Source organism: Anguilla rostrata, chromosome 9 (genome assembly GCF_018555375.3).
Source record: "Anguilla rostrata isolate EN2019 chromosome 9, ASM1855537v3, whole genome shotgun sequence".
NCBI lineage: Eukaryota > Metazoa > Chordata > Actinopteri > Anguilliformes > Anguillidae > Anguilla > Anguilla rostrata.
In genome coordinates, this window is record NC_057941.1 from 31,846,804 (window position 1) to 31,865,394 (window position 18,591).

At 45.2% G+C, this 18,591-nt stretch overlaps 1 protein-coding gene across 1 annotated transcript; it reads left to right on the forward strand.

The window, feature by feature from the left end:
- Positions 1–295: 295 nt before the first annotated feature.
- Positions 296–18,361, forward strand: LOC135263567 (glycogen phosphorylase, muscle form-like). Its single transcript, XM_064351764.1, has 20 exons — positions 296–656; positions 4,838–4,939; positions 5,052–5,130; positions 7,686–7,789; positions 7,946–8,077; positions 8,470–8,581; positions 9,056–9,138; positions 9,485–9,628; positions 10,247–10,339; positions 11,344–11,490; positions 12,092–12,255; positions 13,261–13,375; positions 13,593–13,694; positions 14,397–14,544; positions 15,043–15,101; positions 15,895–16,036; positions 16,854–17,061; positions 17,242–17,376; positions 17,750–17,816; positions 18,093–18,361. Exons 1-20 carry the CDS (start codon positions 414–416, stop codon positions 18,240–18,242), a joined length of 2,529 nt encoding a protein of 842 aa, XP_064207834.1. The 5' UTR covers positions 296–413; the 3' UTR covers positions 18,243–18,361.
- Positions 18,362–18,591: the final 230 nt, after the last annotated feature.

Consider the following 18,591-nt stretch of genomic DNA (forward strand, 5'->3'; position numbering starts at 1 on the left):
GTTGTCCCAGTTAAAAAGTCAATGAATCGGACACCTCCCATTAGTATAAATGTCAAGAAAATTTGCATGATTATGCACTTTTCACCGTTTTATGACCACGTGAAAACCAACATTTTTCCAGCGTATATGTAGGAGTGATCTGCCAAAATTGTTTCGAGTGTTTTTTCAATTCCCACAACTGGTTATGGATTAAGGTGGGGCTGTAAAACTTTTACAGATGACTGACAGACTGTCGATTGGTCCGGAGCTTTGGTGAGACTCCGCCTTTTGATAAATATAAATGATGCTTCCTTTAAAACCCTGTGGGCCGGCATAGTCCTTGTGTGGGTAAGAGTGACGCGCGGCTGCCGGTTAACTGGTTACTTTTTTGTTTGTTTTTGTGTAATCAGATTATTTGCAAACCGATCGGGAAGATGTCTAAACCACTGTCAGACCACGACAGGAGGAAGCAGATTTCGGTGCGAGGGCTCGCGGGCGTGGAAAATGTGGCGGACCTCAAGACAAATTTTAACCGGCATCTGCACTTCACAATGGTGAAGGACCGAAATGTGGCGATGAAACGGGATTATTACTTCGCTCTTGCCCACACCGTCCGTGATCACCTAATTGGAAGGTGGATCCGAACACAGCAGCACTACTACGAAAAAGATCCCAAAGTAAGCAGTGGCGCTCTGAATCCCTGACATCATCGCGCCGACAGGTGCTATACACACATATTATGCAGCACATAAAGTCTTCAATTTTCAGCAAGGTGTATATAAACGCAGTCGATGAAATAATGTTCCGGAATTGCGCGAGACGAGAAGAACTTTGACGACAAACTGATATCAATAAATTATAGCAACATTTCGGTGAGATGGGATTGGTTATACACGGCTAATGTATTGCATTTTCAAATCAGAGTCGAGTTAATCTGGATTAAATAATTTCACATGCACTTGCGCGCCCGCGCTCATGTAAATGTCAAACAAGCAGAGGCATTAATGGGCCCGAAGTTGTTAATTCGTATGAGTTGGATGGCAAAAAAAAAAAAAAAAACCTGCAGATAATGTACAAAAAATCGGTTCACAAACAGCAGTTTATGCCATTTTACAGTTGCTGAGGACCAAAAAACTTTTATTTCTTGGTATACCATATTGAAAAGAGGGGGCAACATTCCTCGCACTTAATTAGGTTTAGGCCTAATGTTTTGAATTTGATTGTTAATGTCGTGCACTGGCCGACTGGGTCAATTTGTTAATCCGTCGAGGTGAGAGAATCTTAAAAATATCTGACCTTCTCTTGGTCCGGGGTGAATTTCTACCAGGCGGTTAAGAATCCGATCTCACCTCCAGCGATTTCACCTGGGGACGTTGGGTCGGAGGAAGTAAGCATATGACAGGCGAAATTAAGTTTTTTATATTATTTTAAATTTTATCGCAAAAATAACGGCTGTTATATGTGGTCGCTGAATTACGTGTATAAAATGTGTGCAGCATGGGCAGTATTTGATGTGCTTTCAAACGGGAGTGAGGGACACCAATGAGTCAATAAATCAGGCGCCACTAACGAATTGAGTGGGCGGTCGTAAAGTACAAAAATAAACGGATTTATCTATGGCAGATATATAAATCCAGTTAAGAACACCGATGCATATCCATTTAGCCACAATCCTTTTAACCCTTTAAATACCCAGGTTGGTTTCAAGTGCGGTTTCATGTTTCAAAATGTGATCTGATAATTGTATTAACGTCCATATACTCCTTGGGAATATGTATGTATTGTATTTATATTTGAATTATTTTTAACATATCAATACAAGGATGTAAAACTATACTTCTTTCAATAATTTGTTAAAATACAGGCTCTCATTATTTAGGTCGTTATATTCCATAATTTCTACCAAGGTTAATATTGTGAATGTAGATTTGTATTATTTTAAGAGTGCGAAATTATGCATTCTGTGGGTTAATTGGGTGGAGGGGGCACGGGGTTTCTTGGGGTTTCTGGTACAGGGTAAAAGGTCAGACAGTTTCTGTGATTAAAAGTTTGAATGTACAGCAAAGAGGGTTTATTCTAACCTTTTTGGGAAACAGCCAGATGTGACCACTATATTCACCATTCATTGCAGCTGGTGCAAAGAGGTGAAGTGCCTAAAGGGAGGGGAGGGGAGGGGCTGGGATCAGTTGGCATCAGTTGCTGAGGGTAACAGGAAAGGTTAGAAGTTATCCTCTGTTAAAGGTCAAGTCGGAAATCGATACGGGCTACGAGGGAGCCAGGTTATTCAATCTGATATGAAATAAGCTGAGGATGAGGATAGTAAGATCTTCACACTTACCCCTGGCCCCCTTCCCCACATCAACCACTGCGTCGACTGCTGTTCTCTGGCGCTGTTCTGAGGCTTAAAGTTTTTCATAGTTCAGTTGGTTATTTATGGTTATTTAACAGTCTGTTACTGTAAGTGAGGAGCGAGACTTCATGCTAAGCTCTTGTATATAGAGATCATGTAAGGACAGGCCTCTATCTTTTACTAGGAATGTGTTCCAAAAAAGTGCCTGGTCAGCTCGGTTCTAATTGGTGCTTCCTTATCTGTGTCAGGCACTTTATGCATTTGTGAATCCCCTTTTAGTCAATTAAATGTCCTTCATGTACTGTAATGAGTGCTGTACTTGGAAATACAGTGTAGACAGATGCTAGCAAATGTATGTTTGCAAAAAATATTTGAAATGCCCTGTGAGGAAGAACAGATGAGATCTTGTACATTATAGTAGTTCTTGCCGTATAATGTTTGTTGATCCAATAGGCTGCACATTAACAACACAAATTTTATTTTTTTCAAATTATTATTTTATTTTATTTTTATTGATGCAGTTCACCGTTTTCTAAAATGTAAAGCTGACGCCTTGCACCCTGCCAGTTAATGTCAGTGTAAAGACACCGTGTCCCTTGAAAAGGAGCAGACCCCAAGCTCACGTATGTAAAATTGTGGGCCTCCTAACACTTCTCTTTAACTGGCTGCTGCTTGGCTATATTCTTGTGCCTGTCTTGAAGGCAGGAGACGCCTTGACTGTGCCTGTCCGTGCAGACGGCCTAACCTTTGCAAGCAACCCCTATGGCGGCTATTAATACCCAAGCCGAAATGCCAGTGTTATGCAATCCCTTGCACTCCCCTCACCCCCGACCCCTTGTGCCTGCCTTCAACTTCGAGGGAAGAAAACCAGAAATGTCAAAGGCTAAACCAAGGCTCAAGTGTCGTGTTGCTACCGCCGCCCCCCCAAATTGACTGAAATAAAATAAAAAAAAACAGACTGAAATGCATTCCTTTACAGTATTAACCATTTTTTCAATATCGTGTATCACCAGTTTTTGAGTTTTTTCATTGTTTTAATGACTGCACTCCATGCAGCAAAATGCTGGATGATGTTGGAATGAGTTTTCATAGCTGTGTCTCATTGGATTGGTTTGTCAGCAGTGTGCAGGAATGGAATGAGGAGTCGATAGTGTATGGTTTTTAGAACAAGATGCCTGCGTGGTATGCAGCACTGGAGAAGGAGTCGTCCATTTTGGAACGGTGTCAGAACTATATACTGTGTCAGAATAAATTGTCAGTATTGCTTGGAGCAAATTGTGAGTTCATTATAAAGTTTTGGAAGAAGTCACTGGTAATTGGTAGCTCTAAGAATAGACAGTCAGATTAGACCCTGGTTGGGAAGGTGGAAGAGGCGCATTGGGCTAGGTGGGCTTTACCGGGGGTTCATTCTATTCAACAGCTGGTTTAGCTTTCCTCCGCCAGAACACCTCAGAACCACAATCTTAGGCCAGGTTTGAAGGTGCTTATAGTTTGTTCCAATTTGTTCAGTGATTTTCATCTCACTTGGTTTTTATTTTGTACACTTTTTTCTGAAAATGTAAACATTTCCTTCCATGTTTCAAAAGTGCTCTACAAAGTTTTATCCATACACTTCAACCACTGTGCAAACATCAGGGTCAGAACAGGCATGTCAAATGGAGCGAGTACTTTGCTCATGGGTCCATCAGCGGTGTCCCCCAATGGGGTTCAAAGCTGCAAACTTGTGATTACAATCCCAGCTTCCTATTCACCACTGCCAGAATTAATAAGCTTATTTTAATTCAGTAAGTGTACAGCATGGCACTCCCTGCCTGAAATATCTCAGGCTTAATGTATCTGAGTGCATGAACTTGAAATGTCTGAGTTCACTGGTGAAGAATGGCATTCTGGCAGTTCCATCTGCTGGTTGTGTGTTAGAGTGTCACTGAGCTCTGTGTGAATCAGGGCTAGGATTAAGGCCATTTCAATTCCATCAATTCCAGAAATGGCCGTAGCGTTCTGGGAGTATTTAATGAATTGAATTCCTGTAAATCCAGGTTGGTCTGGAGGCAGCGTGGTCAGTCACTCTCTCACGTGACTCAAGCTGACGCAGAAGCTTGTCCTGGGTCTCAGGAGGCCTCTGGTGTCTCTCTGGTTGCCCTCAGGTTGTCCTGAATGTGAATCTCAATGTTGTCCTAGATTTTTACGTCTTTTAAAAATATTTTTAAAGAGAGTGGACAGCATTCTCTCTTTTTGCATTTATTTATTAATTAGGGTGAAACCCCCACCTGGGGGTTGGGGGGGTGCGGGGTGCAGGTGGTCATACATGGCTCCAGAGTCAACCACACGTCTTGCTCTGTTTTTCCCCAGGCCCAGAGGCTGCAGGGAGGCTGGTCATGAAGTCCAGAGTGCCATGCGAGAGGAATTTTTAAAGGAGAAATGCAGTTTGCATTAATAGTGCTGAAATATGAATCTCTCTCTCTCTGTCTCCCTCTCTCTCTCTCTCTCTCTCCCCCTCTCTCTCCCCAGCGTGTTTACTACATTTCCTTGGAGTTCTACATGGGCCGAACCCTGCAGAACACCATGGTAAACCTGGCGCTGGAGAATGCCTGCGACGAGGCCACGTACCAGGTGGGGGGGGCGGGAGGGTTACCATGCTGCCAAGGGACCACATGCGTCCACCTGTCTGTCCCGTTGTCCCTTTGCCTGTCCGTCTCAGTCATGCAGCCCTGTCTCTCCCCAGCTCGGCCTTGACATGGAGGAGCTGGAGGACATGGAGGAGGATGCTGGCTTGGGAAATGGAGGCTTGGGACGTCTGGCGGGTGAGCCTGCCTTTCCATCTCCTGTTTGTTATCAAACACTCTTTCCCTGGGTATTACGCATGTCTCTGTAGTGTGCGCACACACATATACTCTGACAGGCTGCCGGACGCAGATTCTTTAAAATACAGCATCAAATTAAATTAAGGGACAGCTTGATTTGATACAGGTTGATTGTTCATGGTCCTATGTGGTCACACAAGGACCCGGAATGGTTATTTAATTTAAAGTTTCAGTGGCCAGTAGAAGATAATGGTTGTTGCTATTAGCCTGTGAGAGGGGATTTCATATCTTGGTGGACTTAACAACTTTTATTTACAGCCATCACCTTTATTGTCAAGAGCAGGAGTGAATTTGCCATTTAAGATATCTTGTTGCTAAGCTGAATTACCCCTGAACTGATTTGTGTTTGGTCTCTATAAAAGAGGCTAAAGCAACATTTTTATTATAATATTATGGTGACTAATTCTGCTTTTTACAACTTAGGGTTACTGTTACCAATAGTCATTTTGTAAATTCTTGGATAGGCTGGTCCTTCCCAAAAATGAACTCTGCCTCTTGTTCAGCATTTCAACTCAAGAGTCAACATCCTCAGTCCTCAGAAATGTTTATTTCTGCTGAGTAGCTGGTTAGTCAGTTTAGCTTTGTAGTTCTGACTTACAGTTTGGAGCTGTAAAAACTTTTATTTTTTGTTTTTGGTGGCTTTCCTTGCTTTCTACCTTATTTCACTACGTTGACACTGAAGTGGGAAGGGTAATTCTTTAGCCAGATTTGGCAAACTGGGATGTATTATAATATATTATTTTAATATTGATAATAATCATTGCGGGATATCGCCCAGGTCGAGTTTGGTGTTCCGCAAGGTTCCGTGCTTGAGCCCACAGTTGTTCAGTCTGTACATGCTCCCCCTGCCATCTGCCATCACTGCACAGTTCAAGCTTGAATTTCACTGTTTGTACTGCCCTTTTCCATTAATGGATATGGCACCGGCTGTTCTATCTCAGTGAAATATAAGCATGGATGACAGCGACCTGCCTCAACCAAAATGTAATTTGTCGGCTCGAGGTGCAGCGTGGCTGCACGGTGATTCCATTTGATATCCATTTTCTGAAACAGTCAAAGCCTGTAAGGAAAACATTTTTGTTGAGGTTTTGTGGATAATGGATCCTGATCTGTGCATTGGTGCACATTGACTTTGTGGCTAGGACATCCTGTTTTTGCAGGTGATATGGTGTGAAATTGATACCAGTTTTTCCTAAGGAAGATGCTGAAATGCTGGTACGTGCCTTCATGAAGACTAGACTAGATTATTATAATGCTTATAATGTTTACCAGACTGCATCGCAGTGGCTTCAGTTAGTACAGAGTACAGCATACCCACACACACTGCTTAGAGCGTATCGCTCATATCCTTTGGCTATTGCATTACCTCCCTGTTAAATCCAGGATTGAATTTAAAGTGTTGCTTACAAAATGTAGAGCACTTAATGGCCTTGGGCCTCCATAACTGGATGATCTGTCTGAAACGTATATTCCGAGCCACAACTGCGAATTTCTCTGTGGTTTCTCACAGTTGACTTGATAACAGTTTGGGGTTCAGTTTTTAGCTGTTCAGCACTCTGTCCCTGGAATTCAGTAATCCAAGCCATATCAGAGGTGTAGCTTCTATTTACTCCTTTTAATCAGGTCTTCTGACTTACCTGTTTGTTTTGTGTGCTTATTCCTCTTGGTTTGGACATTTAGTTGACTTTAAATTTTCTTGTAAAACACTCTGGAATATATGCATGACGGGTGCTATATGGTAGCTGTTTGTATTCTTGCGGTGTACCCAGGTGGATGAGGGTGGTGTAGTGCCTGGAATCTTTTCTCAGTGCTTTCAAGCTACATACAGATATTCTACACTAAGAAAGTGCCTACAGAAAGTTTTGGATTGAAGGTGGAGCTCTCTAGATCAGACAGAATGGGAATAGAATAGAATAATTCATCATACCTTAAATTGAGAAAATGGAAATTTTCCTTGAGCTCAATGCCTAGGAGAAGAAGGACGAAGGACATGCACAGTGATTATAAAGGAAAAAAAATGTTTTTATCACAGCCATGCTCATCACAATCTTTCTGGCTGAAGGTTACAGTGATCCATCAGTAAGCCAATCACGCAATCTTATTTTGTGCATTATGTCCTTCATATCTACAGAGCCTTTTACAGTGGGAATGTTTTAGAAGGGATTTTTAGTGGAAAGTACAATCAAAGTAGGGTAGCTGCAGGCCACTTGACAACCTTCACAAAGGCAGGAACCATAAAGAAACGTTGCAGAAAACTTGGTGAAGCAGGAACGAACGCTCACGCTCAGATCAGCACCGAGCAGTGTGTTTGGACCAGCCAGGTCAATTTCAGGCAGTCGTTTTTGCTTCATCAAATACAGCTGAAATTGTGGAGAGATGGGACGCGCTCGCTCTGTCTGCCCCAGTGGTGTATAATCAGGACGGCAGAGTGGTAAGTGGTGTGAATGAGTGGTGATGGTTCCTGTGGTTCATCACGTCATCTCTCTCTTTCTCAGCCTGTTTTCTGGACTCCATGGCATCACTGGGGCTGGCAGCCTACGGCTATGGCATCCGCTATGAGTTTGGCATCTTCAACCAGAAAATCTGCAACGGCTGGCAGGTCTGCTGAACTTCCTTTATTTAGATTTATTTTGATTATTTATTTTTATTTTATTTATTTATTTTTGAATGATCAATTCTTGAGCTGCTCATTTTTAGACTGCAGTGAGGGGATTGCGTGATGTTTAAGGTTTGACGCTCAATGGGTGATTGACAGGTGGAGGAGGCAGACGATTGGCTGCGCTACGGCAACCCCTGGGAGAAGGCGCGCCCCGAGTACATGCGCCCCGTCCACTTCTATGGCAGAGTGGAGCACCACCCAGATGGGGTCAAATGGGTTGACACTCAGGTGAGGAAAAACCTTAATGTGGATTTGGCATTATTTGGCATGCTGTTTAAATATTTTAAAAAATAAAAACCCAACAGCTCACAGTCAACGTAGTCAACGATGTTTTCCACACCGCTCTCACTGTTACTGTGGGATAATTGATAGCTGCAGCTGTTTCTGCAGAGAGAGGGCGAGAGAGGGGTGGACAGACAGAGAGGGGGAAGGGAGAGAGAGACAAAAAGAGGGGCGGAGAGAGAATGAGAGAGAGAGTCTTCTAACATTCTTCAATAAAACGTAATCTAAAAGATCTTGCAAGCAAATCTGCACTAAACTACATAGAGAGAGAGAGAGAATCGGGTGCGGATGCTGTGGCTGAACCAGCTGTTCTTAAATGACTCGCCTCCCGCTCACAGGTAGTCTTGGCCCTGCCTTACGACACCCCCGTCCCCGGGTACAGGAACAACGTGGTCAACACCATGAGGCTGTGGTCTGCCAAGGCACCCTGCGAGTTCAACCTGAAAGACTGTGAGTCCAGTCCCCAAAAGGGATGAGCAGGAATGGGTATATGAGGGTTGGAGATGGGTGGAGGGGGTTAGGAATGGATTTAGAGGGGTAGGCATGGAGGAAGTGCACCACCTTCTTCTGAATTTGGAAACAGGTCGGTGCCATGGTGTACGTGGGGTTAAGTTCTGAGTACATCTGAAAAAAGTATTCATTTATTTTAATGATTTTAACATCTGGTAAGTGATGGCAGATTCCTGTCCGACCATACACATCTGTGATTTTAATACTTAAAAATTAAGAAGAAAGTCTTTTGTGCAATTTTCTTTTCTGAGGTGCTGATATTTAGACCTTTCTTTACGGATTCGGTCTTCCCATTGTCCTTATCAGGGAGTTTACCACACAGCTTTCCGTTTCTGCTGCATTTTGTGGTAAAAGTGCTGCGTGTGAAGAGACCTAAGGGCTTCACGCTTACTGTCGATGCATTCTGTTGGGCAGTTAACATCGGCGGCTATATCCAGGCTGTGCTGGACAGAAACCTGGCTGAGAACATCTCCCGTGTGCTGTACCCCAATGACAACGTGAGTGACCCCCATATAGACACCACCATCGGGGCAGGAGATATCAATATCCTTAGGGGGTTCTTTCCATAGCAAAAATAAATAAATTAAAAATGTAGAACTTTTACGTCTTAGAAGAACATTTTTAGTTGGTACACGTGATCATATGTTGCATGTAGGAGCAATGGTACAGTTGTGAATTTGTTTGCTTGCCTCATAATGATTACATCACTTTGTGAATAAAAATAATAAATAAAAAAAAAAACCTTTTTATTAAGAGGTGATTATGCCAAGCCTGATTCATGTGTGAGTACTGAGGCTGTGGTGGCATGTGAGTCAACATGGCCGCCTCTGCATTTGACCACAGTTCTTCGAGGGTAAGGAGCTGCGTCTGAAGCAGGAGTACTTTGTGGTGGCCGCCACCCTTCAGGACATCATCCGCCGCTTCAAGGCCTCCAAGTTTGGCTCCAAGGAAGTCGTGCGTACGGACTTCACTGCCCTGCCCGACAAGGTGAGCGGTGCCCCCCCTCCCCCGCAGAACTGCAGTGCTACAGAGGAGAGCTGGAGGCTGAGTCTGTAATGCTGACGCTGATCAAAATTAGCCTTCATTTACACCTTTTTATTGTTACTGCTTCTGTCTCACTCATTACAAGAGCATGTGTGGGACGGAGTGTGGCACAGTGGGTAAAGAACTGCGCTTGTAACGAAGGTGCAGTTCGATCGTAGACACTGCCGTTTACCCTTGAGCAAGGTACTTAACCTGCATGCTCAGTATATATCCAGCTGTATAAATGGATACATAAAGTGCTATGTAAAAAGTTGTGTAAGTCGCTCTGGATAAGAGCGTCTGCTAAATGCCTGTAATGTAATGTAATGTAATGTGTACTATGTGACAATTAATATTAATCTTATAATAATAATAATAGTATTATTATTATTATTATTATTACTATTATTACTATCAAAATTAATAATAATACCACCACTTCTCTGTTCAATCACCACAAATGTTATTGCTTTCACCTGATAAATAATCCCTTAATGGGTAAATGCATACTGTACATAAGAGCATGCCTTTGGTGCAGTCAGGCTTTCTCTCACGACCCTGTGGTGACGCTCTTGTGTGCAGGTTGCCATCCAGCTGAACGACACCCACCCCGCCATGGCGATCCCCGAGCTGATGAGGATCCTGGTCGACGAGGAGAAGCTGCCCTGGGATAAGGTGAGCTCTGGGGACCAGTGGCCCCGCGCCATCATTTAATTAATATGTCAGTCAATCCTTCACACATAATACAGCTCCATTTACAGACTACAAATCAATTAACAGGTCAATTGATACTGGAAATATCTATTTCAGCTGGGCCAAAGCCAGCCTGTACAGGGGTCACCTGGACTCCCAGTTTTGGAATGTTGTATTTTCTCTGCAACACTAGAGGGCGCCAGATTGCCACAGCAAGACATTGGTTGTCAATATCAATACCCCCTCCCCCCCCCGCCCTGTGGTTCACTGCTTAGCTAATCAGAATTGTTGATCCATATTTAACTTGTTCGCACTGTATATACAGTAACTGATATGTGTTTACCAACTGACGTGTTTGCCTGTTCTATATTACATGTTATGTATATGAATAGTTTAAATACAGGGTTTGCATACTAGTTTAATATGCCATCTGATACCTGTGCTGTAGAGTGATCTGCACCTGGTCTGATATTCCTTTAAGCCTTAGAAACACTCCTACATTTCATGGTATCAACTGATCGCTTGGAGTGAACAGATATCATCTCAGAATAATGTTCTATTCTGATCTCTGCTCTGTGATCACATAAAAACGAAGGGTTATGAGAGAAACATTCATCCTAAGAAGTGCATCTGTGTGAGGTTTGCGATGCTGCAATGATTTTATTGCAAGGCTTTCTCTAAGCGATCATCAGCTGATTGGAATACTTATGTTCTCTCTAGTCTCATAGCAGTTCTTCCCAAGCAGGTCCAAGTGTTTCATAGCTGGCACGATAGGCATTGTTATGACATGATAGTTCAGCCAGGACACTTTGTTCCTAGTACACAGCAACAGTGTCAAAATAGAGCTTGAACCTGTAACCACTTGTCACAACAACATTTTCATTATTGTGCGCCAGGACCCTGGCCTATTAAAACTAGAACCTTCCGTTCCCTTGAGTAACTGGCCAAGCCGTGACCCCGTGACCCCTCGTTCTCTTTGTGGTCAGGCCTGGGACATCTGCAATCGCACCTGCGCCTACACCAACCACACTGTCCTGCCCGAGGCGCTGGAGCGCTGGCCCATCGACCTCTTCCAGCACCTGCTGCCCCGGCACCTGGAGATCATCTACGAGATCAACAGACGCCACATGGAGGTGAGGAGGACCGCTGAACGCAAAGCTGCCAGCACTTCGGGCCAACCCTAGGATGCCTCAGCTTTACTTTAGTCCTACAGTTATAGCGCCTGAAAACACTACATGAAGAATATTTTAACCTGTTAATCAAACATGGTTCTGTTTTTTCTTTTTTTCTTTTTAATTTTTTAAAAAGCAATTTCATAAACAGATTGTGAGCAGATGGTAAATTCACAATTCATTCAATTAAAAAAAAAATGAATCAATTACAATAATTTATCCCAAATGTCTAATTGAAGACTGTGTAATAATTTCACATTTGTTAATATCATGTTTTAACCTTTGTTTGCTGTAAAAATGTGGCTGCTTCCTGTTCTGCTTTTAAAAATTCTTTTTCAAAATTAGAAGTCAGTTTTCTGTAACTCTGTTGCTTCCAATTACCTGCAGTGATTGTGACATCAGCATTAGAATGTTAAGTTAATAAAGTTCTAATCACATATTTGTGATCTTACACCTTAAACGATTTGTTCCCAAGCTGAATCTCTCTCTACCATTGCTGTCTCTGATTACTCCCTACACCAACCCCTCCCCCACCCTAAACTGCCTTGTCTGTTGTGTCCAGCGTGTCGCTGCTCTGTACCCCGGCGATTTTGACCGTATGCGTCGCATGTCCCTGATCGAGGAGGGCCCTCACAAGACGGTCAACATGGCGCATCTGTGCATCGTGGGCTCCCACGCCGTCAACGGTGTCGCTCGCATCCACTCTGAGATCCTCAAGGCTACTGTGTGAGTGCCCGTACCTCGCTCCACCTGGCTCCACCCAACCCCTGGTCCCACCCCTACGTGGCCCTTCCTAGCCCCACCTGGCCCCGCCCAACCCCTGGGCCCACCCCTACCTGGGCCCACCTGGCCCCACCCAGCTCCTGGTCCCATTCTTACCTGGACCCCCCAGCCCGTAATCCCATCCTTACCTGGACCCCCCAGCCCGTAGTCCCATCCTTACCTGCCCCCCCCACCCCCTGGTCCCACCCTTACCTGACCCCCAGCCCTGGTCCCATCCTACCTGGACCCCAGCCCCTGGTCCCATCCTTACCTGGACCCCCAGCCCGTAGTCCCATCCTACCTGCCCCCACCCCCCTGGTCCACCTTACCTGATCCCAGCCCCTGGTCCCATCCTTACCTGCCCGCCCACCCTGGTCCACCCTACCTGATCCCCAGCCCTGGTCCCATTCTTACCTGGACCCCCAGCCCGTAGTCCCATCCTTACCTGGACCCCCCAGCCCGTAGTCCCATCCTTACCTGCCCCCCCACCCCTGGTCCCACCCTTACCTGGACCCCCCAGCCCCTGGTCCCATCCTTACCTGGACCCCCCAGCCCTGGTCCCACCCTTACCTGGACCCCCCAGCCCCTGGTCCCATCCTTACCTGGACCCCCCAGCCCCTGGTCCCATCCTTACCTGGACCCCCCAGCCCGTAGTCCCATCCTTACCTGCCCCCCCCCACCCCCTGGTCCCACCCTTACCTGGACCCCCCAGCCCCTGGTCCCATCCTTACCTGGACCCCCCAGCCCGTAGTCCCATCCTTACCTGGACCCCCCAGCCCGTAGTCCCATCCTTACCTGCCCCCCCCAGCCCCTGGTCCCATCCTTACTTGAACCAGCAACCACCTGGTTTTGAGTCACCACCCCTCAGCCGTGACACACTCTTCATTTCTGGCACAATTACAACAGGTGCAAGTGCCCCTCTAACATGGGTTTTGGGAGTTTGCCGCTTACCTGGGGCTTTGTTTTTAGATTTAAGGACTTCTACGAGATGGACCCCGACAAGTTCCAGAACAAGACCAATGGCATCACCCCACGCCGCTGGCTGGTGATGTGCAATCCTGGACTGGCCGAAGTCATCGCAGAGGTACGAATATTAGCAAAGCTATGACTGTACATGGAACCGAGCCGTAAATTTTCCATTGTCATTTCAATTTTGATTTTGTCGGATGTTTTAATGATGTTGAAGCATTAGGAGTTTTAGTAGCGTACACACGTTGCCATTTTTGCCATTACTTTTGTGTGTGCATGTTCATTTGTGTCTAAATGTAACTGTGTGTGTGTTTGTGTGTGTGTGTGTGTAGAGAATCGGAGAAGAATTTGTCCGTGACCTGGACCAGCTGAAGAAACTGCTGAAGTTCATCAATGATGACGCTTTCATCCGGGACGTCGCCAATGTCAAACAGGTGAGGAATCTCCACGGGGGGGCGTACTGACACCTCTAGCCGTTCATCACAGCTTATCTCCGTGACTTCATGCCTGAGCCAAGTGAGGTCATTGGCTCCCAGAACATTATGCAAACACAGCAAAATGCTCAGTGTAAAATCAGCTCTGAGAACATACATTTCAGACCACTTGATACTAGCACAAGTGCTAGCACTGAACTGAACTGGCACTAAATGTTTCCCTGTGTAATTTCCCTGTGTTTCACTGTGAGATTTAGCCCTGCCATGTTGGGATATGCAGAGAGATGAGCGCATACTGCTTGACAGAGTTAACATTGGAAACTCCAGGGTAGCTAACGGTCACTTGGACCACACAGCTCTTCTTGGCTGCTAGGCCTAAGTGAAACCAATATAAAGAAAAAATAATTAAACTGAAAGCAGCCCCAGACCTGTCAGCCTTTTATATGATATAGACCTCAGTAACAGTGGTTATCATCAGCTTGCATTTGGCTCCCCAGACCTTCTAATATGGTGCAGACCTGAGTAGTGATGGCAATTACCAGCTTGGGTTTGGCTCCCCCACACTTGAATATGGTACAGACCTGAGTCTTGTGTTGGGTCCTGTTGATTAACACAGGCTTGTGTTGCCTCCCCTCCATCCTAATATGGTACAGTAATAATGGTTCACACCAGTTTATGTTGCACCCTCCTCCCCGTCTTTAGGAGAACAAGCTGAAATTCGCTGTGCACCTACAAGAGCACTACAAGGTGGCGATCAACCCCAACTCCATGTTTGACTTCCAAGTCAAGAGAATTCATGAATACAAGAGACAGCTGCTCAACTGCCTTCACATAATCACCTACTACAACAGTGAGTTTCGTCTTTACTCCAAAACCCAAACTTTACTGTTATGTCCTTACTGTATTTCAATTTTAAGCACAATCTTTACTCTCTAAAGCCTTCATCCTGTCCTTACTCTCTCTAAATTTGAGTCACAGTCTTTACTCTGTAAATCCCCAGTACTGTCTTTACTCTCTCTAAACTGTAAGTACCTAAGTGTTCTCCTTAATTAACTATTTAGTGATTACACTTACTTACACAATATGCCTTATCACAATATTGAACCCCAGGAATGTCTTCTCAAGGCCATTTAAAAACAGCAAGCTCATAGTTCAGCTTCCCTTTAGCCATAAGCACTCATTGTACGAGGGTTCCTACTGCCCAAATGTCTTTGGAAGCAGCAAACTGTCATGCTGTCTTTTGAAAAGACAGAAACTTGGCCAAATAAAGACCGAATGTAAAAACGAGTAAAGAATGAAAGAGCTGATGAAGACAGAGACGGATTGTGTTTGTTTGTTTTCTCCTCAGGAATCAAGAAGGAGCCCAACAAGCAGTGGACCCCCAGAACCATCATGATCGGTGGAAAGGTAAGGTCCCTGCGCACACACACACGTACATGCGCACACACACACACGTGCACACACATATACACATGCACACTCACACAACTCACACACATGCATAGAACAGAGCCCATACAGATGGACACAAACAGTCTCACTTTGTGACTCTTTGTTTGTTAGACACAGCAGTATTTGTTTAGCTAGCCCATCACTGATCACACATTACACAACGACGATAGATCAGCCGAGTTGTCTTTGCACTTTTGCCCCAATAGACGCGCTGCCAACTTGGAAAAAAGACATGTTTCATGTTAACATTTTATATTCTAATAGATTTACAGTGGTTAATATTTTAATATAAATTGTTTTGTCATTGCAGTGAACATTTAATTGTGGATGGTCAATCATGTTCAAGCTTTATTAGTAAAGTTACATACACTCTCAGCATGCAATATGAGCTTGCAATCATAAATGTCCTCAAAATCTTGAAAGCAAGTCTTTTCATTACCATTTAACTCCCCCCACACTGCGTTGGGGTATTTAAGGACACTGCTATTTTATGTTTGCTGCAGTTTAGTGATAAACCCCGTGCCCCTAAGGTTACCGGTTCAAGCCTCACGTTGAGCATGAATGTCAACATCGCTGCTGCTATTTGTTCTATAGTAAATGTGTCTCTCATTTCTGTCTGTTGAGTAAACCTACATCTTCTTTGTGAGTCGTTCGAAGGGGATGTTTCGATCTGAAAGAATCGAGTGGCCCTGATGTTTGCCCTGACCTCACTTTCCCCCCACCCCACCCCCCATGCCCCCACCCCCAGGCCGCCCCAGGCTACCACACCGCCAAGATGATCATCAGGTTGATCACCGCCATCGGCGAAATCGTCAATAACGACCCCGTGGTGGGCGACCGCCTCAAAGTCATCTTCCTGGAGAACTACAGGGTGACGCTGGCAGAGAAAGGTGCGGTTGTCTTTGTCTTTTTTTTATCGTTACAGACGTGCTTCTCCGGAATCACAAAGCAGATGTCCTCCGTTCACTCGGCTTAATATATGCCTCTAGCCATTCAAGTAAAGCTCATTGCTGGGGAAAAGCCCCAGCTTGAATTCAAAACCCACAGCAACTAAGATTATTAGCTCAGTAGCGCTGTACTGTGTTTTCCAGATGTGTAATTTTAAATGTTATGAAGCTGAAATATTTCCTTTTTCAAGTACGGTACTATGGGCCTGAGAGCTGGAAAATTTGGTTGTTCATCCCATGATGCATCAGTGTTACACTTTACATTGCATGCAGATGGGCATGTGCTTTCGCCATCTCAATGACTTTTCCCATTCTTAATGAGAGGGGGTATAATGAACACCAAAACAGGCAGAGAGACCATGTGCTATCAGCGATGCACTGATCTGAACCAGGAACTTTACCTCTACTTTCTCGCACTCTGAGCTTAGATGAAGAAGAGAATAGCTACCAGCCAATCGTGTCCCATCTGTGTCTCAACACGTTGAGAAGGGTTCCTTAAAACTACTGCAAGATGAGGGGGGCTCAAGTGTCTGTCTTCAGCTAGCCATGATTTCTGAAACATGAACCTCAAATGTGTCTCATGTCCCAGATCATCGTCAACTCTGTAGTCATGGTGCATTGATACGGAGAACACTGGTTTTTGGTTGGGTCGTGTGAGTCTGACAGCGTATGGGACCTCCGGTCAATAGCCTGGTTCGCCAAACCCTCACCTGTCCCACTCTCTCTCTCTGCCCCCCCCGCCCCCCCTTCCCCCCGGCAGCCATCCCCGCGGCTGACCTGTCGGAGCAGATCTCCACCGCCGGCACGGAGGCCTCTGGCACCGGCAACATGAAGTTCATGCTGAACGGCGCCCTCACCATCGGCACCATGGACGGCGCCAACGTGGAAATGGCGGAGGAGGCCGGCGAGGAGAACCTCTTCATCTTCGGCATGAGGGTGGAGGACGTGGACGCTATGGACGCGAAAGGGTAGGGGTACTGAGGGGGCGGCACAAGGAGTTCTAGGACATGGGGTGACTGGACAGTGGCGTTTGGGGCAAGGGGAATGGACATTTCACGAACTGAAAGAGACTGGCGAATGATATGGGTGTTCTCTCTCTCTCTCTCTCTCTGTCTCTCTGTCTCTCTCTCTCTCTTCCTCTTTCACAGGTACAATGCTAACGAGTATTACAACAGCATCCCTGAGCTGAAGCAGGCCATCGACCAGATCGCGGGGGGCTTCTTCAGCCCCAAACAGCCCGACCTCTTCAAGGACATCGTCAGCCTGCTGATGCACCATGACAGGTATGAGCGCTGAAAGCTTTCTGCTTACTCACATACACATCTACACGGCTACACCCGTAACATACAGGACATATACTTGCATACTAGTTCCCAAACCCATACACACATCCAGTACCTACACCCATATCTGAGACCTACGTCCATGCACAGACAACTGTGCCTACTGGCATACAACTACACCTAAATGCATACGCACATACCTGCATGCACTGTTTACTTACATATGTGGTATACCTACACAGCTATAAAGACTCACATCATCTCAGTAAGTGCCGGATTGGCTCTTTCGGTCCGCGTTGTGCTGTACTGCACGTGGCTGGCTGCCTGCCTGAGTGTGTGTAGGTGATTAAATGCCACTCTATGTCCTGTGCAGGTTCAAGGTGTTTGCTGATTACGAAGACTACATCAAATGCCAGGAGAAAGTCAATGCGCTGTACAAGGTCAGTGTGAGGTCAAAGGTTGAAATGTCATTGAGAGGTCGTACGAATTAATCGTGATGTAATCAGTTATGCTGATATGGTTTCGCTTTTTCTGTTGTTTTAAGTGAATAAAACAGATCTCAACAGCTTATAACATCAAGGGCATATTTAAAAATGTGAGGTCAAAAACTGGAATGCAACATAACATGAATACTCAGATATTTACGTTTTACTGGATCAAAAGAATTTTCTAAATTCCTGATGTCCTCCATCTTTCATCCTCTCCCTGCCCTATAGAACCCCAAGGAATGGACCAAGATGGTGATCCATAACATTGCCGGCTGTGGCAAGTTCTCCAGCGACCGCACCATCGCCGAGTATGCCCGAGAAATCTGGGGCGTGGAGCCCAGTCTGGAGAAGCTCGCCGCCCCCGATGAAGTGCATTAGCCTGCCCTGGCTCCGCCTTAACACCACCCGATCTGCTTAACAGAGTCCTGGAAATTCAACTTTAAATAAAGCAACTAAAGTAAAATAAAAAAAAAAATTTTCAAAAACAAATAAAAAAAGATATAAAAGCACACCCCTGATGTTGATGTAGATTTTGCTTGCGAGAAACCTGACCACATTTCCCTAGGCCTGTATGTGAAAATAGTGACCCCTGACTTAGATTAGTCTTCCATGGAGGTGTGCCTCAATTAATCTTTCCGACCCATGTGCCCTGTCAATGTATAAGCTCCCATAGTTGCCCAACGGACAGTCTGGCGCATTCACCGTCTGGAGTCTGTGTCCTTTCACC